The 22,609-nt window shown below is 49.6% G+C and overlaps 2 protein-coding genes across 2 annotated transcripts; both read right to left on the bottom strand.

The window, feature by feature from the left end:
- Window positions 1–1,734: 1,734 nt before the first annotated feature.
- On the bottom strand, window positions 1,735–22,214 carry HOGA1 (4-hydroxy-2-oxoglutarate aldolase 1). Its single transcript, XM_060127020.1, has 7 exons — window positions 21,724–22,214; window positions 11,132–11,260; window positions 10,800–10,927; window positions 10,172–10,306; window positions 9,817–9,913; window positions 7,968–8,101; window positions 1,735–2,023 (listed from the first exon to the last, which is right to left on the bottom strand). The coding sequence occupies exons 1-7, from the start codon at window positions 21,932–21,934 to the stop codon at window positions 1,874–1,876; spliced, it is 984 nt and encodes a 327-aa protein (XP_059983003.1). The 5' UTR covers window positions 21,935–22,214; the 3' UTR covers window positions 1,735–1,873.
- Window positions 17,118–18,486, bottom strand: C16H10orf62 (chromosome 16 C10orf62 homolog). Its single transcript, XM_060126637.1, has one exon. The coding sequence runs from the start codon at window positions 18,484–18,486 to the stop codon at window positions 17,455–17,457; it is 1,032 nt and encodes a 343-aa protein (XP_059982620.1). The 3' UTR covers window positions 17,118–17,454.
- Window positions 22,215–22,609: the final 395 nt, after the last annotated feature.

Here is a 22,609-nt window from a genome sequence, read left to right as displayed (position 1 = left end):
GGGATTTGTATCTGGGACTTTTTGACTCCAAAGCACTTTCCACTGAATTCCTCATCACCTTGAAAGTCAGGGTGCCCAAGTCCTGAGACCATTTATTGTCACACCTGTTGGGTTACCTCAGGCAAGTCTTTCTCTGAACATTCACCTTCCATGCTAACCCATTCACTTGCATGACCTTATAAGCCCTGAGAGGAAGGTACCATTATTATCCCTGTATTACAGATGAGGTTCAGGGCAGTTAAATAGTTTTCTAAGGTCTTGCAGACACTAAGGTACAAATCCAAGAATGGAAATCCCAGAGACTGAGCTCTTCACCAGTATACTAGGCTGCCTCCCTAGCCCTAACTTTTTGCCCCATCCCTAAACCTGATTCTCCTCTGAGCCCAGATCTTCCAGAAGTTGCCTGTGAGAAGAGCCCAGGTGCTAAGCCCCAAGCTTCAGTGCCAACCAGATGCCCCGTTTCTGCTGAAGATTGATACCTTTTATATTCTCTCCTTTAGCCCTTGCCCTAAACAAGGATCTGTTTACCTTTCTTTCAAACGAGAGTAGTTTTTATTTATTTATTTATTTTTTACGAGAGTAGTTTTTAAAAAATTCATCTCAGGTTTTCTGCCACTAGTCAGATATCACTGAATAAGGTTAAACTTTTTTTTTTTTTTTGCCGCGTTGCTTGTGGGATCTTAATTCCCTGACTAGGGACTGAATGCAGGCCCTCGGAAGTGACAGCGCGGATTGCTACCACTGGACCGCCAGGGAATTCCCAAGGTTGAACATTTTAGAGAAAGCAGCCTTTTAATGAATGTGCTAAGTGTTTCTAAATATCTCACTTGAACCTGTTTGCCTCTTACCTCTACCATTTAAAACGTCAGTAACTTTTTCCCTAGGCCTCCAATAATCTAATGGTTATGTTTGCTCAGTATTCTTAGGGCCTCTCTCAGAGCTGGGAAAACACAGACCTTGGGAGCTAAATTGCCTCTGGGAAGGTTCTTGATATCTGGGCTGGAAACCTAAGATCTGCATAGCAGTGGAGTGTTAATCTGTACATAGCCACACTAATTTAACTTATTCAATTTTATTGCAGTAACAAAGTAATTGTTCCTAACAATAAAAGCAGAGTGTGTATAGGCAAGAGGATGGTCCTATCTCAGGCCAAGTCCCCTTCCCTAATGTTTCAGACCTGGGTTGGCTAGAATAGCCTTCTAGAATGGGACATTTATCCACCAGGTGTCATTATTTACCAGTTCTGGCAAGCCACTGGGCTGTCTCACTGGTGCACGTGATGGTTGGGATCAAGGCTAGAGACAATATGAGATCAATCAAAATAGGTTTAGGAAAGGATTAGAATGCAGCTTGCGGGGTGGGGGGGTGTCTTTGAAAGACCAGTGACACCTTTCTGATCAGGTTTCCCAACCTATTGCTTCCCCTGGAAGGAGTCAGAAGTTGGGTTCTCAGGAGTCACCCTGGCTTCCTGCTGCACTGTGCTGGACTCAGGTTTGTACCCCCCAAGTCTAAGCAGTCTTCCTTTCAGTAAAACATGGCATTTCTGTGCCCAACTGCCCCCGTGACTTTCCCCTCTGGGTCCTGGTTCACGTGTCTCAGGGGATAGAAAAGCACAGTAGAGAGACAAGTAAGTCATTGCTCCTTCCCAGACTGAAGGTCTCTAGAGACCCAGAGTTCAGGATACAAATGCGAGAGGTCACGGGGCCGGGAGAACAGGAAACGAGCGTGCATGGCAGCGCCTGGAGAGAGGCTACCTGGATGACTGAAATAAGAAGAGGGGCCTTGAACCCTCGTCCCCCCGCGTTCCTCTTCAGGCTGCTACCGCAAGGCAAGAGGCTGGGATGTGCGCGGTCCGGCCGTCCCGTCCTCACGCTCAGAGCCAGCCGTTGATGGTGAAATCCAGGCGCAGCGCCTCCTCCTGGGCGGCGCTCAGCTCCTGCAAGGGGGAGCGGCAGGGGCCTCCGTAGTAGCCAAACCAGTCCATGGTTTTCTTCAGCCCCGGGATCCCGAAGCGCCGGGTCACCTGAGGAGCAGGGCCTGTTAGAAGAGACTGGGGAGTCCCCTGCACACACATCTGGGACCCAGACATGTGTCACTTGCAGAAAGTTAGGGTTCCCACCCTTCCCTCCCGGTAAACTAACTACCAAATCTATGACACCCAGGGTAGGTCACCAGAAGGCAGGTCGGCAGTAGAGAACACAATGCCAAAACCTAGAATGAAGGAAGGCACCTGCTTTGGTTTTAGGAGAGAAATCCGCCCCATCGGGGAGGAGAGTGGCATTCGGTCCTCAAACTGGGTTGGGAGAAGGCAGCAGCGCTGTGGGTCTGGGCGGTAGAGACTCACTGGTCTGCAGCCCAGTTCCCTGGAACCTGACTCAGGGCACACCAGGAGTGGAGAGTCGGAACAGCCCAGACCTCTACTGCCCCCTCAGCAGGGTCCCTCCCCATGCACCCATAGCTCCTCCCTGACCCCAACTCCAAATGCTCTCACAGGGAAAACAATGCATCCTTGTCCGAAGAAGTTTCACTCTGTAACCTTGTATCATTTACTTATCTCTGAGCAAGTTCACTTGCCTAAAACACGAGGGGGCCGGATAACACGATCTCCAAAGTCTTTTCCATTGTAGTGGGAGATCTAATTTAAAATCATGCATGGAGTTTTACAGAAAATGAAGAATCAAGTTTCTTTGTGTTTAGCATAGCAACGGGTTGTTTCATGCTGTTGGGAAGTGTTAGATTAATCTTTGACTACCTAAAAACTAAGAAAGTAATTATTACTTAATAAAGTTTCATTTTGAGGGAAGTAAAACCTTAGAAATATGGGCTTCATGAAGGGTAAAACTAATAAAAGAGGTTGTTTGGGGTAAAGAGGCTGGGAACCACTGATGAATGACTGGCTAATAACTATTCACCACTAGAGGCCAGTAGACTTTAGCAAGCCTCCTCCCAGACCCGGCCCCCATCATGTTCTAATAACCTGAGCATTTCACCCAAAACCTGACTAGGGTGGGAAAGACGATGGAAACAAGAAGTACCTAGAGGAAAGCTTTCTTCCACATAAGGGTCTGAAGATCTCTGATTTGCCCCTCTTCAGATGCTGAGAAAGGGTTGAACACTTTGGAGGTAAAAAACAGGGAAAATCCTAAATATAGCCTGGGCAGGAGGCCGGCTGGGTGGGAGGGCAGTGGACGCACATTGTGTTCGAGCAGGGCAGGGCAATAAGGTGACATCAAGCTGCTCTTGGGGTGGCTGAGCCTACAGCCCGGGCAGCAGAAAGGTGTTCCAGACATTCCTGAGTGTGTGCCCAGAGTTGGCACAGGACGGGGCGCAGAGTGAAGGGTAAGGCAGGATGGCATGCCAAGGGCTAGGAAGGCAGCAAGTATCCTCTCTTCCCAAAGGACAGCCCAAGCTGCTTCGTCTATCAAATTAGGAGGTAACAACATCTACCCCATGTCACAAGAATTGGATGAGAAAAATGCCACTATTTAGGCCAGACCTCAAGCGGCCTGGAAACTCCTCCTCTTCCTATCCGGGTGGTCTGCAGGTTCTGGGACCTTCTCTCTCACAGGCAGATGGGAGTGGGAGAGAAGAAGTCCCGCCCCAGTGGAATGTCAGAATGTATAGTACAGCCTGGGCCCTGATGGGGCTCAGCTGAAAGGCCCTCATTTCTGCAATTCTTACACCCTATCTGTAGCCCGTCCTATCCCAGGAGAACCTTCACATCCAGGGAAACTCGTGCTTGCCTCCTCAGCTGTCCTTTCTCTAAATCTGAGTTAATCTGTCCTTTTGAGGTAAAGATATAAGCTGTGAGGGAAATCTAGAGCCCTCCCACCACTTTCCCAAAGAAAACATTGCCAGGCTCCGTCTGGGACTATTGCCTCAGAGGCAAAACTCAGTCACAAGACAAATATTTAATGCAATATTAAAAAAAAATGCAAGGGCTTCCCTGGTGGCGCAGTGGTTGAGAGTCCGCCTGCCGATGCAGGGGACACAGGATCGTGCCCCAGTCTGGGAAGATCTCACATGCCGCGGAGCGGCTAGGCCCATGAGCCATGGCTGCTGAGCCTGCGCGTCCAGAGCCTGTGCTCCACAACGGGAGAGGCCACAACAGTGAGAGGCCCGCGTACCGCAAAAAAAAAAAAAAAGATGTCAGTGGAGGCCACACGAGTAGCAGTAAGAAGGCACTTCTACCCCTTTCAGCTACGGAGGTATCCGTAGAGGCCTAGTGTGGAGCCATTATTATTTCTAAACTCCCAAAAAAGAAATCTCCAGGCCCAGATGGTTTCAATGGAGAATTGTTTTTTAGTGTTTAAAGAAGACTTAACATCAATTCTCACAGCCTCTTCCAGAAAACAGAAGAGGAGGGAACACTTCCCAATCAATTAATGAAGCTATTTTTACCCTGATACCAAAATCAGACAAAGACAGGAAAGAAAGAAAAGAAAGAAAGAAAAGAAAGAAAAAAGAAAGAAAGAAAGAAAGAAAGAAAGAGGTGGGGGGGAGGAAGGAAGGAAGAAAGAAAAAGGACTACATACCAATATCTCTCATGAATATAGGCAGGAAAAACCCTTAATAAAATATTAACAAATGGAATTTGGCAATATATAAAAAGTTATACACCATGTGCAAGTGGGGTTTATCCCAGGGATATAAGTCTGGTTCAATATTTGAAAATTATTAATGTAACTTACCATATAAACAGGCTAAAGAGGAAAAAAAATCACATGGTCAAATCAATCAATGCAGAAAAAATTTGACAAAAATTAAACACCCATTCATGATTTTTAAATACTCTCTGAAAACTAGAATAAGGGAGAACTTCCTCAACTTGAAAAAGAGCATCTACAGGAACCTATAGCTAACATTGCACTTAACAGTGAAAGGCTGAATGCTTTTCTTTAAGATCAGAAACAAGGCAAGGATGTCCACTCTCCCTACTCTTATTCAACATAGTGCAGGAAGTTCTAGCCAGTGCAATAAGGCAAGAAAGGAAATAAAAGGTATGCAGATCAGAAAGGAAGAAATAAAACATCCCCTATTTGTAGATGATATGATTGTCTATGTAGAAAATCCCAAGGAATATAGAAAAAAATCTCATAGAACCCATAAGTGAGTTCAGCAAAGTCATACGATACAACATAAAGAAGCAAAAATCCACTGTGTTTCTATACATACTAGCAATGAACATATGAATAGTGAAATTAAAAATACAATATCATTTATAATCACTCAAAAAATATGAGCCACTTGGGTGTAAATCTCTCAAAACTTGTATAGGACTGGTTTGCCAAAAACTGCAAAGTGCTGATGAAATAAATCAACGAAGGTCTACATAAATGGAGACATAACTATATTCAAGGATTTGAAGACAACACAGTAAAAATGTCAATTGTTCCCAAATTGGTGTACAGGTTTAACACAATTCCTATCAAAATTCCAGCAAGGGGACTTCCCTTGTGGTGCAGTGGTTGGCAGTCCGCCTGCCAATGCGGGGGGCACGGGTTCGAGCCCTGGTCCGGGAGGATCCCACATGCTGCGGAGCGGCTGAGCCCGTGCGCCACAGCTGCTGAGCCTGCGCGCTAGAGCCCACGAGCCACAAGTAGAGAAAGCCTGCACACGGCAACGGAGACCCAACACAGCCAAATATAAATAAGATAAATAAATTTATTAAAAAAAAAATTCCACAAGTATTCGTAGACATCCACAATATTTTTCTAAAATTTATATGGAAAGACAAAGGATTTAGATTAGTTAAAACAATTTTTTGGGAAAAAAAAGAACAAAGTGGGAGGAATCAGTCTAGCTTAAAATCTTAAAATCTGATTTTAAGATTTATTACACACCTACAATAATCAAGTCTGTATGGTACTGCAGAGGGATAGATCAATGGAGAGAATAGAGAATCCAGAAATAGACCTACACAAATACACCCAACTGATTTTTGACAAAAGTGCAAAAGTAATTCAGTAAAGGAAAGATCCATCTTTTCAGCAGATGGTGCTGGAACAAGTGGATATCTACAGGCCAAAAAAGAACAGAAAAAAAAAAATGAACCTTGATCTAAGTCTCATACGTTTTACAAAAATTAACTCAAAATGGGTCACAGGCTTGTAAAATATAAAACTTTTAGGAAAGAAATAGAAAAACTTTACAATCTAGTGCTAGGCAAAGAGTTCTTAGACTTGCATCAAAAGCATAAACATAAAAGAAAATATTGATAAATTAGACTTCCTCAAGATTAAAAACTTTTGCTCTGTAAAAGATCTGTTAAGAGAACGATGAGACTAGCTACAGACTGGGAGAAAATCTTTGCAAACCACATTTTTGACAAAGGACTAGTATCTAGAAGGTATAAAGAACTTCCAAAACTCAACAGTAAAAAAAAAAAAAAAATCCAGTTGGAAAATGGGCAAGAGACATAAACAGACATTTCAACTAAGAGGATATATAGATGCCAAATAAATACATGACAAGATGTTCAACAGCATTAGCCATCAGAAAAATGTAAATTAAAACCACAAGATGTCACAACATGCCTATCAGAATGGCAAAAAAAAAAAAAAGTCACAACACCAAATGCTGGTGAGGATGCAGAGAAACTGGGTCATGCATACATTTACACTGGTGTAAATACAATATGGTACACTCACTATGGAAAACAGTTTCTTAAAACACTAAACTTGCAAACAACATACGACCCACCAATTGTGTATTTATCCCAGAAAAATGAAAATTTATGGTCACACAAAAACCTGTTCGTAAATGTACATAGCAGCTTTACAACCAGCTTTCCTTCACCAAGAGAATGGTTAAACAGGCTGTTTATGGCCACACCATGAACTACTATGCAGCAATAAAAAGGAACTATTGCTTACATGTGCCTGAATGAATCTCCAGAAAATTATGCTGAGTGAAAAAAGCAAATCTCAAAAGGTTACAGACTAAAAAAAAAAAAAAAAAGATTTGTTCATAGAGGAAATAAAAAGGTTATAGGCTATCTGATTCCATTTATATAACAGTCTTGAACTGATAAAATTATAAAAATGAACATATTTGTGATTGCCGGGGGTTAAGGAGGGGGTGGGGGCAGGAGATGAGTAGGTGTGGCTCTAAAAGGATAACACGAGGGATCCTCATGGTGCTGGAAATATTCTGTATCTTGACTGTATACATGTCAAAATCCTGGCTGTAATTTCATGCTACAGCTTTTTAAGATGTTACCATTGGGGGAAACAGGGTAATGGGTACCTGGATCTCCCTGTATTGTTTCTTATAATTTCACGTGAATCTACAATAATCCTAAAATTAAAAGTTTAATTTAAAATATGAATAAAAACATGTCTCCAGGGACACACGTTTTTCTTTATGCCTCAGACTCCAATATGCTCAGCACAGCACCGCCTGCAATTGACAAGCATTCCATCTTGCCTCTTCTCCTTGACTTGCCCAGCAGAGTTGGGGTACACAGTCTGACTACAGAATGGATTATTTGAAGACAGGACTTTCCTGGGAAAGCTGCGCTCTGAATACCTCCAGCCTTCCCACTCCTTTATTACTGTCAATCATTCTATTTTTCAGGATCTGGCCCCTTATAAAGCTGACATAAAGGCCCATGTTTCCCTCTCTTTAGGCAGGGCATCTCTAAGTAAGGTTCCAGGATTCCTGATGTCACCATCATCCAGGATGCTTGTCTCAATGAGTGTTCCTGAGCCTAAAGGAGTAGAATTTTAACCAGCTCCCTAAATGAATTCTAATGCACACGTAAGTTTGAGAACCAATGTGGTTCGACTTTGTTCCTGAAGTCAAGATTTTCTGGGGAGGCACCAAGAGTTCCCACACTGGGATGTTCTCTAAAAGGACTTTCTGAAAGGGAAGAGACCAAGTGGGGACCCCTGTGCCAGCACTGGCTCCTGTTGCAATGAGGACACAGACCACCCCCACTCTGGGTCCATTGGCTGGGAACTCACCGCAGTGTTTGGCTCAATGAGGCGGTGCTGCAGCTTCTGGGCATCTTCCCATTGCCCTGTGAGGCAGAGTCGCTCCAGCTGGCACACCTGAGCCCCCAGGACATTGGCCAGGGCACACACGCCCCCTACAGCTCCTGCCACAGAGGAAGATGCAGAATACCAGCCAGAGCCTCTGCCTGCAGAGAATTCCAAATCCTGGTCCCCAGCACCCCTTTGTTCTGGGCAGACAGGCTGTGCATTTCTAGGCCACTGGTTAGCCATGTCTGAGACACGCTCTGTGAGTTCACAGATTTCCAGAGAGAACATTTCCAGCATATTCAAAATAGACTCCCACAGGCTGAGGGGCAGGGAGCAGAGCCTGAAGGCTAACTCAAGGACAGTTCCTTCCCTGCACACCCCTCCCTCCACCCCCCACCCCCTGCAGAGTAGAGTCCCACCTGCCAGTTGATACCTCCACGATCCTCCAATAGCCCCCTGACTCATCAGCCCTGGAAGGGGATGGAGTGGATGGGAAGCCTTTGCTCTACTGAAATTTTATTCCCCGCAGTGAATTCAGCCTGGGACAGCAGTGAGGGAGAGGTTAGGGGAGGGGAAAGAGCACTAGACAGAGGCAGGAGACCCGGCATTTCCTCCCACTGGCTGCATGAACTTGGACAAGTTATCAACCCTCTCCAGTTCTCTTTGTTCTCATGTGGGCAATGAAAACGGGCTGGCTGTGATCTCAGAGGTTCCTGCCGCTTCTGCCAGCCTGTGAGTGTGATTCCAAAGCTAGTTAGGGGTGACTCAAAGCAGAGTGGCCTCAAGACTGGAGAGAGAGTAGGCATTTCAAGCTAATGCTAATATAGCTCGAATGAGCTAATACAGATGCCATTTATTGAAAACCTACTATGTGCCGAGCACTATGGCAGACATAGGGCCAATGCTCTCTAACCCTCATAACACCTCCCTGCTTTGCAGAGTAGAAACTAGGCCCAGAAAGGTCATGTACTTTGCCCTGTTGGTTCTCAGTGAATAAATGGCAGAGCTCAGATTCCAGCTCAGATCCCCAACTTCCAGAGCCTGTGATATTTCCATCTACCACACTCTCAGGAATGAAGCATAAATGGGTCCCTTCTACTCTCCCCTTTAGAGACTGTGACAAGGCAGCGGGGAGCTACACAGGACCTATACTACAAGTCAAAGTCTGCAGAGACAAGAGAGAATAGGAACCAGCATTTTCCCCTGCATCGTTGGAAAAGTAACTCAAATCTACACTCACTGGGGCTTCAGCTGAAGGGAGCAGAGGCTTCCCTCCGCTCCATGGCTCAAATCCAGTCTGAACCCAAGGACCTTGACCCCAAGCAGATAAGAGCAGTTGGTCTAATGGTGACATTCCTAGGCTCCTGGACTGGAACAGAGTCTGATCAGGCAGCTGAAGACCCCCAGCCCAACCCCGCAGGCCTGACAATTCATTCTGGCCCGGACCCACGGAGAGAGGAAAATGCACCCCCAGACTAGTGGGAAGGGCCCCAAGGCCTCTTCCCTCAGAGAATGATTTACAAGGTGAGATTAAAGGAGCTACGTTTGTCACCTAAGCAGGGAGCTTGAGACTTCGAGCAAACTGTAGGCATCCCCCCTACAGGCCAGGGATTGTACTCGGCCACCCTCCTCTGCCCAACAAGGTCACCCACAAGCACCCACTATTCAGATAAGTAAGCAGTGTGTCAGACCTCTGAGGTTTCTGAGCAGGCAGGCTGGCAAAGGCCCCCTCTACACCCAGTCCTGGCCCTCACCATCTCTCCCAGCAGAACCCAGCTGCCTGCGTATATCTTGGTCACGCATCACAGTTTGAGAGCAGTGAGAGGCCTACCCACGGCATAGCTGGCCAGCAGGAAGCCAGCCGATCCAGCCAACACCTGGAAATCCTGCCTCCTGGTCTTGTGAACAATCAGCCCGATCCTGGTCACCTGTAACGGCAAACCTGGTGTGAGAGCTGGGCCCACAAGCTCTGCCACCAGCCTGGATGGGGGCTGGGCAAGTGTGGGAGAATGAGAGCCCAGGTCCCAGAGAGATGCCTCAAAGTTCAGATGAACCCCAGAGAGCCCACAGGACAGAGGGAACCCACACAGGAGCCCCGGACTGAAGCGGGTCCCAGAGCTGCCCGGAAGTTGGTAGCAAAAGAGAAGAGGAGGAGGGCGTCCCAGCCGAGAGCTGCTGCCACTCACATCACCACCGCTGTCCTTGATGCCCACGATATTCGGGTGCTGGGAAAGCGTGACCACCGCATCCACAGGCAGGTCCAGCCCCGTGTTGGCTGGGACACTGTAGAGCACCACAGGAATTGGAGACAGGTCGGCAACCTGAGGGGCACAGAGAAGAGAGGAGAGGGCAGCTGCCCCAGGCCTGAGGCGGTCCAGGCTTGGGTCTCTGCAGGGCTACCTGGACTGGCCCACCTGCTGGGCTAGAAGTCACAGTGCTATGCACCCTGATTGCAAGCACTAGTCCTGGCTAACACTTAGGAGTGCTTTCTGTGTGCCAGGCACAGTTCTAAGTCCTTTATGTTTTGATTGGATTTAGTCCTCACAACCACCCTGGAGGAAGATTCCATTATTCCTCCCATTTGGGAGGGGAGGAAACAGCAATACAGCTTGGTTAGGTCAGTCACCCACTGTCACACAGCTGGTACCTGGTGGCATCCCTCCCCTTTCCCAAAGCTGCCATTCATGGGCAGTAGGCTCACCACTCTGCTCCCAGCTTCTCTCATCTCCCCTCCCCTCCCCAAGCAGTATCTCTGCCTCACCCAGCTTCCTCTTGGCCCCAGACCTCAAGCCCACACCCACCCCTCACACCCACCTTGGTGTAGTGGTGAATGAGGGCGGCGCTGTTCATGCGGCCGTGATAGTAGCAAGGAGTCACCACCATGGCGGCGTCAGCCCCGACCTGGGCCATGCTCACCGTCATCTCCACCGTGGCCTGAGTGGCTGCAGGAGGAAGGAGGAAGTCTTCCCTACAGGCCGCGGTGGGCGAGGGCAGGAGGCAGAGGACTGGGCTGGGACCCTGAGGCAAGCAAGGGGCGCAGAGCAGAAGAGACAGAGCAAGCGCTAGACCGGACCCAGCCCCGGGTCAGGGAGCCCGCCCCCGCCCCCGCCCCCGCCCCCGCCAGGGCCGGGGCATTAAGGCCTCACACTCGCAGCCGGAGCCGGCTAGCAGGAGCTTGTCCCTGGGCAGGGCCTGGCGCACGCGGCTCACCACCTCCAGGCGCTCACTGCTGGTCAGGAAGGGGAACTCGCCGTTGGAGCCCTGGACCACGAAGCCTGCAAGAGAGGCAACACCTTCCCACGTGCTTGTGAAAAAGCGGATGTTGGACTTATGCTCACCCAGGCTCCTACCTCCCCGACACCACAGTTTATCACACATTTCCTCCCCACTCCTGATGCAGGCAGAGCGTGCTACCCAGTTGCCGTGACAGTGTTCACACTATTTTTCTTTGTTTTAATGAGATATTTTAGGCATGCCACAAAGAATAGTTAATAATAGAATCCACATCGGTGTACCCAGCACCCACGACACCTGCCCCCACCCCGTCACCGTCCTCTTCCTCACCTCTGGCGTGTCTCAAGTGGTTATTGTTCCCATTCATGTCTTTACACCCTTAAAACATACATCTGGACCCATAAACAATCTATAAGATGGGTTTTGCCATTTAAAACATTATAGAAATGGAATCACACATAACATTCTGCAGTTTGCCGTTTTTGCTCACCATTGTGCTTTGCACCTTGGCCACAGCAGTACAGGGAGCTCTGATTCATTCACTTTCATTGCTGTATAATATTCTCTTGTGAAGTTAGACCACAATTTACTTTTCATTCTCCCTTTGATGACATTTAGAATACATCCTAATTTTGCTATTACAGACAATGCTGAAACAAACACGTTTAAAAGTTTCTCTCAGTTTAGATACTTAGGCGTGTAAAGGCTGAGTCGTGTGTAAATGCACCTTCACGTGCGAAAATTCTAATTAGCCAGTTCATGCCCCAGCAGCACATAGAAAAAAATGCTAGTGCTCATCCACACCAATACTGAGTATTGTCAGAACTAATTTTTGCCAATTTTCTGGGTGGAAAATGATGTCTCATTATTTTTTTATTTTTTTGCGGTACGCGGGCCTCTCACTGTTGTGGCCTCTCCCGTTGTGGAGCACAGGCTCCGGACGCGCAGGCTCAGCGGCCATGGCTCACGGGCCCAGCCGCTCTGCAGCACGTGGGGTCCTCCCGGACCGGGGCACGAACCCGCATCCCCTGCATCGGCCGGTGGACTCCCAACCACTGCGCCACCAGGGAAGCCCACATCTCATTATTTTATTTTGCATTTTCCTTTTTTAACCATCATCTGTGAGATTTCTAACTTTACCAGTTAAAGGTGTCAACACTTTTATATCCATGAGAGACCAGTAGAATTGATGCTCTTCAGCTGAATCTAAACGGAATGTTAAACCATTTTCCTCTCAGCTTTTTTCGTTTTACTTTCTCGTTCCTGTTCTTTCTCCTCTCCATTTCAATTTTTTTTCTTAAATACAGCATACAATAAACGAAGAGTATTAATAAATAGAAGACCGTTTGGCAGGAAGGAAAGAAAAGAAAGCCAGGGGCAATGTTGGTATACAGAATCCCTGCCGTACAGTTCTGATGGGCCAGAAATTTGACTTGGAGCTTCCCGACAGTCAAAGCTAAAAGGGAAACGTGGTCAGCTGACAGATATGTAGAAATCGAGATAAAGCAAAGCAGCTGTCCTGGAGAAACACAGCGTTTCCTGGCACTGGGACAAAGAGAGGTTGTTCCTATGAGTCATCCTTAAGGGGACACAGTGTGATGCGGAGACAACGTTACACCACAAACCTCTCTCTGTGCTGTTCACTCTACCGTTAAAGTCCACTGAGTGGGTTGCCAGAAGAGCTCACCGGATACTTAGCATATTTCCCCCAGTTTTTGCCTTGGTAACATTGCAGGGAACATCTTGAGGCAAACAGATTTTGGCTTCTGTTGCATTGCCTCCTCAGGATCAATTCCTCCATGTCAGGCTAGGGGCCTATGGTGGGAGCCTCCTTCTGTCTTGCTCCATAAGGCCACAGTGATTTCCCAGTGCATCACCCCACTTGCAGAGTTGCCAACCCCAGAGAGGGCTCCAATCCAGCCACGATTGGACCAGCACCCTCTGGCTAAGAATTTAGAGAACAAGCTCTTGCCACTGCCTCCGCAACATTTCCTGCCAGCCCCCTTGAAGGGGGCTTCTTGCTTCAGACATGTCTCCAGACACAGTCACTCACTCCCAAGTCCCCTTTCATTCTGGTGGTCAGTTCCAGAAGCCTCCAGTCCCCACAGTTGGACTTGGCCTAAACAGCAGGATAGCTGGGTCTTGAGCTCCCCCTGTGCTCAAGACTCCTAGTGGCTTCTCCTCATTTCATTTAAGGGAGCATCCGACCCGGGCCTGACTCCCAAGAAGGAAGAGATGCCAGGCTGGGGGAGGGGAAGTGTGATAGCGTCAGGCAAGCGCTGGACTCCAGTCCCTCTGGCTACTGGGCAAGTCACAGCGCTCTCTGAGACCCCATTTCCTTTTCTTTGGGACGACAATAAAGTCACTTCAATCCTACCTGATAGGGCTGTCTTAAAGGCTCAAATGAGAAAATGTAGGAGAAAGAAAGCACTTTGAAGTCTGTGAACTGATACTGCCAAGAACCCCCTCCTTCTCCTTGACCAGATGTCCAGTTTCAGGCCTAATGTGCCACCATGGTGTAGAGGTGGGGCTAAAGGAGAGGAAAAGGCCAGGGTTCCAGATGGGTGGGGAGTGAGGAAAGTGAGCGGTGGGGAAGCAGGGAGCAGCACAGTAGGGTTGTCAGAGCCCGGGTTTAACTCCCAGTGTGCCCCTCGCCAGCTCTGAGCCCTTGGGCAAATGGTTTAACCAAACCTCAGCTTCCCCAACTGAAAAATGGGGGTAATATTGGTGCCCCTTTTCAAGACTTGTGAAGTTTCAATGAGATACTATTTGTAAAGTGCTTGGAATAGCTAGAACCTGGCATTCAATATGTTAGCTGTAATCATTATATTAGTCAGAGGAGTGCTCAAGCCTTAAATCAGGAGGGTGGCAACTTTCAGTCTGAGGAGGGGGAGGATGGCTGGTGTGGGACGGGAGGCTGCACTCAGGAACCTCTCAGACCCCCTCCAGCTCTAAGAGGAAAGAGACTCATTTCAGAAGCTTCTCTCCCTTGCCCCCATGGTTATTCTGGCTGCTCTGGGGAGCCAGAAAGGCTTGGTGAGGGGAGTAGGTGGGGGCTGAGGACACACAAGCAACAGCGTGATTTACTGTGGCCAAAAGGAATCACAGTCTCTTTTATGTAAGTAGTATCCCCAGTCAGTGTTATGCCCCTTGGCCCATCATCATTGCCACCTCCTCCGAGAAGTCTTCCTGGGATCAAGCCTTCACTGGACATCTCTCCTCTGAACTTCCATTACCTATTCCTTGTCCTTCCCTGCTGCCTACTCAAAAGTGCACAGAGATCCTCAGAACCCTTCAATCTGCCCGACCCCCACCTGTTGGGACTTGACAAAATTTCTCAAACTGGCCTCTGCTGTGAAATGAGGAAATTGGATGGGACAGTCTCTTAAGTTCTCTTTGCCTTGAGGCTTTGGAGTCACTTTTCGGGCTTTTCCTCCTCCCTTTTGCCTATCTCTAAATGTTCCCCTCCAGCCAAACTGACTGTCAGGGTCCCCAGACACACTGCCATCATCCTGCCTCTACACCTTTGCTCCTGTACCTTTCTCTCTGCCCAGAACACCTCCCTAGTTGCAGCCCCTCAGATGCTGCAAGAACCACGAAGCCTTTCCTTAATCCCCCTCTCCCTTGTGCTCCATAGCATTTTGTCCTTGCCCAGCACTTGCCCTACCTTGTCTAGAAGCATCAAGATCAAAGATGGTGTCCTCATTTTGGCCTCCTTCGTGACACCCAGCACACTGCCTGTTGACATGTGCGTTGATAATTTGTTGCATAAAAGAAAAATTGTCCCAAACCTGGTCTAAGGCAGAACTTTTTTGTATGATGTAATTCATAACCTCCCACTAGGAAGAAATGAAAGTTCCTGATGAAATGCTTAAGCAATTTCCTAATGAGCTTCAATGGAATTAAGCCTTGGCCTGGGAAACCAGCCACTCTCCCAGCAGACTCTAAGACAAGAGTCTAGTGACTGTTAACCTCTCTTCTTTCTATCTAGTCTAACAATGATTTAACCATTCTCTTTTCTTATAAAAATATCCTTTCCAAGAGTATATACTTGAGTTGGCTGCTTAGAAGCTATTTTCCTTGCAGCACAACTGTAATAAAACTTTGATATCCCTCTTAACTAAATTGCCTGAAAACTTTTTTGAATTTTAATTTGAACTACTTTCCAATTTACAGGAAAGTTGCAAAAATGGTACAGGGCATTTCCATACATCCCTCCCCCAGCCCCCTACTAATGACAACATCTTACCTAACTAGAGTACAATGATCAGAACCAAAGACTTAACATTGGTACAATGCTAACTACACACTTTATTTGAATTTTGCCAGTTTGAAACTTTTTAAAAGTTAAGATTCCAAAGTCATAATTAGCTAATCTGAAATTTTATGTAATAAGTTTTTAATAAGGGATTTAAGGTCTTCCAGATAAATGCATGCATTTTATGCATTTTAACAGTCACTTGCAGAAGCCAAACCTCACTACTCTCGCCTTCCATCTAATTAGCAGCTTCCAACATTTTCCAGTATGATTGACCCTATTTTTTTCCAACTAAGATTTTTATTATGAAGTATTTTTTTTTTTTTTTTGGCTGCGCTGTGCAGCATGGGGTATCCTAGTTCCCCAACCAGGGATCTTACCAGCGCCCCCTGCAGTGGAAGCGTGGAGTCTCAACCACTGGACCACCAGGGAAGTCCCTATTATGAAGTACTTTAAATACACACACACACACACACACACACACATATCAACATTTATATAAAGTCACTTACTAGTAATGTCAAAAATATTCAAATACTCCCAACTATGCTCCATAAAATCAAATGACAACATTTAGGGTGTTTACAGATTTAACCATCCTTTGCAATGATTCTGGGCACCTTCTTCCTGGAGTTGGAGGCCCACAGGTTGGGAACCACTGGTAAATCCATAATAGATGCAAATGGTAAGAAATTTCTACGTAAAGGAGACACTGGAGGTTAGACAGTGCCATGTAGCTGACTCCTCTCAAGTTTCATGGGGGAGACAGCTGCCTCCCGTTAACTGCCTACCTGGGGGTCACTGCTTGCTCCAGAAATGGCTTTGTGAAACCCAGGAAGAGGAGGCAAGGAGAGTCCCAGGCTTGCCGGAGGGCACAGCGAGTGTCAGGACATGTGCGAAGAGGACAGGGATAAGTATAAGAGAGATAGGCCCACTGGGGGATGGTGGATATTGGACTCGGGGGTAGCACAGGGCAGGGGTTCGGGGTACGGGTTTTGGAGTTAGGCCAAGCTGGGCTCTGACCCCAGCAACATCACTTACTGTCTAGGCTGTCTCAGGAAAATTACACCTCTGAGCCTCACTACAAAATGGAGATAACATAATACCCTCCTCATGGGGCTGTGCCGTAACACAACACAGAACATGGCATATACTAAACACTCAAAAAAAGGTGGGCAGAGCTACTGGTAGTACTAATCCTACTACAGTTTAGCAGTACTGCAACAGAGGCAGCCCCAGCAAGAGTAGCATGAACAAGGAGAGAGCATATGGCACGGTAGCTCTGAAGGTAGGCGGTGGGGAGGCACCAACACGGATCCCAGTGCGGGCAGGGAGAGGGCGGTAGTACACAGGGTGACCTACATCCCACCCCTGCTTACTTCCTGGCTTCTCAAAGCCTGTCTCTCCCCACTCCTCCCAACTCCCAGCTGCTCCCTCCTTCCTTGGTAGCAGCAGGTCGGTGGCAGTTGAGCCCCCTGGAGATTCCCCACGCCCAGAAACTGAGACCCGGGAGGCCGAATTATGGAGTCTCGAATCAGCCCACATGAAGAGGACTGTGGGAGGAGGAACCCTCTCCCCAGAGGCCCGCCCAGACCTGGGGCTGGCCACAAAGCCCTCAGACCCAGAGTGAGGGTATACAAGGCTTTATTGGCTCAGTTCCAGGCAGCTGGCATCAGCGTGGTGCTCTCAGCTGCTCCTGGGATCTGCCTCGCGCATCCTCTCTTGCTGGGTCTTCCGTGGCCTGCGAGTCTGTCTCAGCTGCTTCAATTCCCCCCAGCTCTCCCTCCATCAGGGGCCATCAGTGGCAGACTCCGCTCACAGAATCCAAGGGACCCGGGACCCCTGTGAGGGCCTGACGAAGCAGGGATTTAAGCAGCATCTGGGCCACACAGTTTGCCCCATCGGAGAGCCGGACCACATAGGATGCCTGTGATTGCGTGCCAGCCCTGTGGGGGGAAGGGGCATCTCCATCTGTGGTTAGGTGGCTTTAAAGGGCTGGTAGGCCTGGTGGCTGCTGTTCGGCGGGCTGTGGCACGGGTGGCTCGGGTGGCTTGGATAACCCTGGTGGCCATGGCTATGGAAGGTGTGCATGTGGTTGGCACCAGCTGTGGTGGTTTCCTGCTGGGTGAGGAAATTCCCTTTCAGCTTCATCTCCACCTCCTCGAGGGCCTTCAGCTCCTCCTGGCTGATGTCCTTGGACTCCAGGTGGCCTGAGTTCTGGCAAGCCATGGCACGCTGCAACATGGAGATAGCCAGCTGCTGCCCCTTGGTGTCAATCTCCTCGGTACAGGCAGCCACGGCGGCCCACATGGCCTCATCCGTGGACGAGGATTTCCCAGACTCCTCGTGGGTCTCTTTGGTCACTGAGGTCCCAGACATCCTCTGCTTGCTGGTCAAGGGCTCCCGGTGAAGAGCAGTGCCCTCTTCTCCTTGCCTCGTGGTGAAGGTGTCCACAGGAATCGTGGTGCTGGCCTCCCCGCTGCCGCTCTCAGGCTGGGCAGCAGCACCGCTGCTGCAGGCCCCGGCGCTGTGGCTGCAGGTGGGGCTGCTGCCGGCAGCCAGCTTCTCTTCGGAAAGACAGCTGAAGTGCGATTTGATCCAGCTCTCCTTCCTTGCTTTGTCGCTTTCTGGTGGCTCCTGCTCGTCTTGTGCAGCCTCAGAATCTACCTTCCTTCTCCTCTTCCTCTGCATCCACAACATGAGGGCTCCACCTCCGAGTAAGAGGGCGGTCCCCAGCACCACCCTGCGTGATGGTTGCTGGATGAGCTCCAAGAAGGTCTCCAGGACCCCACGCCAGGCGGGCAGAGCTAAGAGCACACTGGGAGTCGGGGAGCCCAGATGGTATGGCTCATGCTTGAAAGGACAGGCTCCCCGAGGTTGTCTGGCAGGCAGGCCCCACGCTGTGCCCTCCCTAGGCTGCCCCTCCCACCTCAGCAATGAACCCCATTGTGAGGAAGGTGGTTGAGGGGCGGGGCGGGGAGAGGTCACAGGATCCTTTCTGACAGGCATGGGCTGAGGCCTGGGACCTTTCTCCCACCCTGACAGCTGTCCCCAAGGTCAGTGGAAGGGTAGCTTCCCCAATTCTGAGTCCCTTCTGCCTCCTGCTTGTGACCTGTTCTGCAAGTCAGGCCTTCTTATCGTCCAGTCTTTGGTTTCTCTTCCTCCCCATCTGATGGCACCCAAGGGGCAGAAGCTGCTGGGTCAAGCTGGCCATGGTTGAAAGACCCCCTTGGCTGGGCTGGCATCCATTCCTGGCTGCCTAAGGCTAGTGTCTCCCTCCATGAAGGGCCAAACCCCACTGCCAGCTCAGTGCATTCCATCCCCACTTACAGCCCCCAGCCCCATAACAGAGAGGGTCCGGAAGCCAAAGGGGTCCAGAAAGGAGCTCATTCTGGAGTAACATGAGGTCACAATTGGGGGGAAGACAAGCAGTAGGCTGAGAAGGCAGAATACGCAGGACAGGAGACTTCAGCCCGTCCCAGATCCCTGGGGCCATTTCAGGATGGGGGCTGCTACCTCTTGCCTTAATGCACCTGCAAACCCAGAATTTGGCAGAGTTCAGTTATGAGTGGGTGGGCCAGCTGGCCAGGCTCTCTGTGGGTACAGACAACTGAGAGTCTGACCGTCAATCCCAAATTATACCCAGGGCCTCTCAGGGCAGACACAGGCCTGGGCCACTCCCAGAGGCATATGACACATTTCTCAATGCCAAATAGGGTTATAAAAATTGTGATATTTTAAACAAAATATTTTATTTAACGAACTAATGGCTTTAATATACACAAAATATTATACCTTATCACGAGAAACCATAGTCTTCCCTTCATAATAAGGGAATAAGACAGAAGCTTAAGCTTTTCTGGGAAAAATCACCTCCCTGATCCTGCTGGAGTAACTCTGGGGTCATCCACTAACCTCATTTGGAAATAACAATTCAAAGTTCATCTCTGAGGTTGTTTGTGGGTGTGAGTTCAGGGACCAATGGCCCTTCTGCAAAAACCCTTCCCTCTGGTCTCCGGTTATAAGTTTTATTTAAAAAGAATACTCTTTATTCAAATAATTAGTACAAATTAACTATGCTGAAAAAAAATAAGTAAGTAATAAATAGAGCTGCACAGTTTCAGGCAATGCCTTTCAGAAGAATCTCTTAACTCTTCACTAATTCATCAAGGGCAGGTTCCCATCTCCTCTTTGGAGGACCTTTAACTCATTGCAGGAGGCCCTGGCAATGTGATACATGATGGTTCCCTCCCCTGCCCCTGAGTTTGGGCTGCAAAAGGGGGTGAGGATCCAGCAAGAGAGACATAGATTTTCGCGCTAGAGTGGCTCACTGCTCCCTTCCCAGGCAACCCGGCTGCATCCTGGGAGCTGTGACTGGGCCCTATGGCCCGGTGTTATCTGTGCCAGGACCTCGGGTTTGGGTTCCTTGGGAGGACTGTGTTGAATGCTGTGGCCCGGTTGCCATTCTAAAATGAGGAAGCCGGATCAGAGGTTCAGTGATTTTTCCAAGGTCGCCGTAACTAGCAGAACTAGAACTCCTACAGGTCTTCTAACTCCGGGTGTTGGGCTCTTCTACACAGTGCCCCGCTCCCCCATGTGCAGGGGTAAGAGAGAGCTGAGGTGGGAGCTGGTGCCTGCATAGTTTACCAATGGCCAGCCTGCCAAACCCTCTGCAGCCTGTGCTCCTAGGCACCCCTGTCCCCACTGCAGCAGTGAGTTGTGGGGAGGGGGAAGGAAGGGTCCAGGAAGAGCCTGGGGCGCAGGCAGACACTGGATGCAAAGTCTACCCTCCCCACCCCCTGCACTAAGGTGTCCTTGAACCCGGGAGGTGAAGCAGAGTCTTCGTTTAGAGATTCAAGGAGCTTCTCACTTTGCTTCAAGAGATCCGGGCCTCAGCCCAAACCTTCAGGCTCCAATGAGCTGAGCCCCAGCAGAAATGTACTTAGAGTTTGTGTCACTGCTCAGTGTGGACGTCCACAGGGCATTCACTGGCCGCTAGGGAAGGTTCACATCGCCTCAGCACTGAGATACGAATGGGGTCTCAGTCATGCCAGCGGGCACTGTCACAACGCGGCTCTGCCCGCAGTGGCGATCACACTGTCATTCTAATCATCGTTATCACTGGAATCCACACCTTCTCATGTACATACCCTTCACAATTTACAGCATGCTTTCACTTGCATTCTCTCAGATTCTTCTCCCCACCCTCCTATGATGTGGCCATTATTACTCCCACGTGTCAGATGGAGAAACTGAGCTTTAGAGAGATCTCACAGCTAAGTCAGTGGCCGAGCTGTGGTTTGAATCAAGAGTGCACGTTCCCAACTGCTCCACTGCATTACCCCAGTCGGAACCTCTCCATTCCCAAGTTGGTGCCCATCAGGGTCTGTTTATTAGAATCTGACCTAGCGGCTCATCAGTCAGTGCAGTGGAGTGAAACCGAGCATGGCTGTGCAGTCAGACCTGAGTTCAAATCCCAGCTCAGCCACGTATTAGCTGAGTGACCTTGGGCAAGTGATCTCGTCACTCTGAGCCCCAGCTTCCCAGTCTGTGAAATAGGGCTATTGAGAGCACTGCCTCAGGGAACTGTCACGGGTGATGGATGAGCGTGGGCAGGGCAGGACGGGCAGAATTTGCCGCTTCTTTTATCTTCATTTATCGTGCCTGTGGCTGTGTTGTATGTTGAGTGTCACAAATATGATCTGGTCTCTGATCTCAGAGAGGGGAGGCCCATGTGTAACAGGGGAAATGAGTCAGAGGATCCAGGACAGGAATTAATTTGGCCGAGGGAGGCTTTGCCCGGAAGAGAGTGTGCAAACAAGGCTTTGAGGGAGATGAGCCCGCTGGCGGGGCTGCCACGTGACACCCCGCTGCCCTCACATCTGCACAGAGTGGCTGGTTGACAAAGGCTTTCACACCCATGATCTAGTTTCATCCTCACAATAACGCTGGGCTAAGAACTTCAACAGTTTACAGCTGGGGAAACTGAGGCAGAGGAGATTCAACCCAAGATCACAGGCCAACCCAAGAGGAGATTCAACCCAAGATCACAACCCGAGATTCCTGCCTGGCTCCTGACTCCAGACCAATGCCCCCTGTTCCTCTCCCATAACAAAATGACTCCCAGGGTACCCGACTGACCAAGAGCAGCTCGAAAGAGCCTGTGTACCCTCCTCTGGTTGCTGGCTGAGGAGACCAGGGTCATTCACATCTCCCCAACTCCCACAGCGGACAGACCCCGCTTACCTCGGAAGGGAAAGGTGCCCAGTTTGTGCAGATTCTCCTCCAGTTTCCCATAGTCCACCTCGGCCGTGGCAGTGAAGGGGGTGGTCACAGGGGGGTAGATGCCTGAGATGTCCACCTTCCTCCCCTCCCCTGAGGCCCAGCCCCCCACGGTGCTGGACAAGGCCCTGCTCAGCCCCTGCCTCACAGAGGACCAGACTCGGGGGCCCAGCATCTCCACGGGAGGCTCAAAGCCCAGCTGGTCTCTGCCCCCGAGGGATGCTGAATTTGGACTCCTTCCTACCCCAGTTAATGATCTATGTGTCTGGTTAAAAATTTGCTGCCCCCTGACTTGTTGGCTCTCAGGCAGGCCTGGGCTGGGTGTTTCCAGGGTCAGAGGCTGGGCCTGTTGGCTCCAGGGAGGTCTTCCCTCCCCCTGGGGAGCAGCTGGAGAAATGCCACAACCCAGTGTCCCTGTGGCCAGACGGAGGACTGGTTCCTTGGGTCCTTACACAAAAGGGTGCCTCCAGTGGGCCCCGGCCCTCCTCCCACAATTCCCAGCCCCAAAGCCAGGAGCCAGGCTGGCTTCCCCGCTTCCGCGTGGCAGTTGAGAGCTTGGCGGAGCCGATTGGCTGAGCCGGCCCTTCCCTGTGGGAGGCGGGGCTGGCTGGATGAGACCTGTGATCTGCCGCCACTGCCCCACTCCCCTGCCAAGCTCCTCCCACCAAGCCTGCCACGTGACAGGCCCGTGCTGGTCACGCACAGCCCTACAGGACAGCTGTCACCAGGAGGGGACCCCAGGACAAGTGCCCTGGGAAGCTGATCCACTTTGGGACTGGGAAGTGGAGTGGCAGGAAAGAAGCAAAAAGAGGCCTTGTTAGGAAAAGCAGCAGGGCTGGCTCAGGGGGGC

The sequence above is a fragment of the Lagenorhynchus albirostris genome, chromosome 16 (assembly GCF_949774975.1).
Source record: "Lagenorhynchus albirostris chromosome 16, mLagAlb1.1, whole genome shotgun sequence".
NCBI lineage: Eukaryota > Metazoa > Chordata > Mammalia > Artiodactyla > Delphinidae > Lagenorhynchus > Lagenorhynchus albirostris.
The sequence above is the reverse complement of the archived record's forward strand: the minus strand, read 5'-3'. Positions and strand labels throughout refer to the sequence as shown.

Excerpts from the sequence above, each read along its gene's own strand:
- C16H10orf62 (XM_060126637.1), bottom strand. The coding sequence starts at position 18,486 with ATGCCTGTCAGAAAGGATCCTGTGACCTCTCCCCGCCCCGCCCCTCAA.
- HOGA1 (XM_060127020.1), bottom strand. The coding sequence starts at position 21,934 with ATGCTGGGCCCCCGAGTCTGGTCCTCTGTGAGGCAGGGGCTGAGCAGG. Across the intron at positions 8,102-9,816 it reads GCTGGCCAGCTATGCCGTGG|GAGCTGTAGGGGGCGTGTGT; the intron begins GTAGGCCTCTCA and ends CCTCTGTGGCAG. Across the intron at positions 2,024-7,967 it reads TCATTGAGCCAAACACTGCG|GTGACCCGGCGCTTCGGGAT; the intron begins GTGAGTTCCCAG and ends CCTGCTCCTCAG.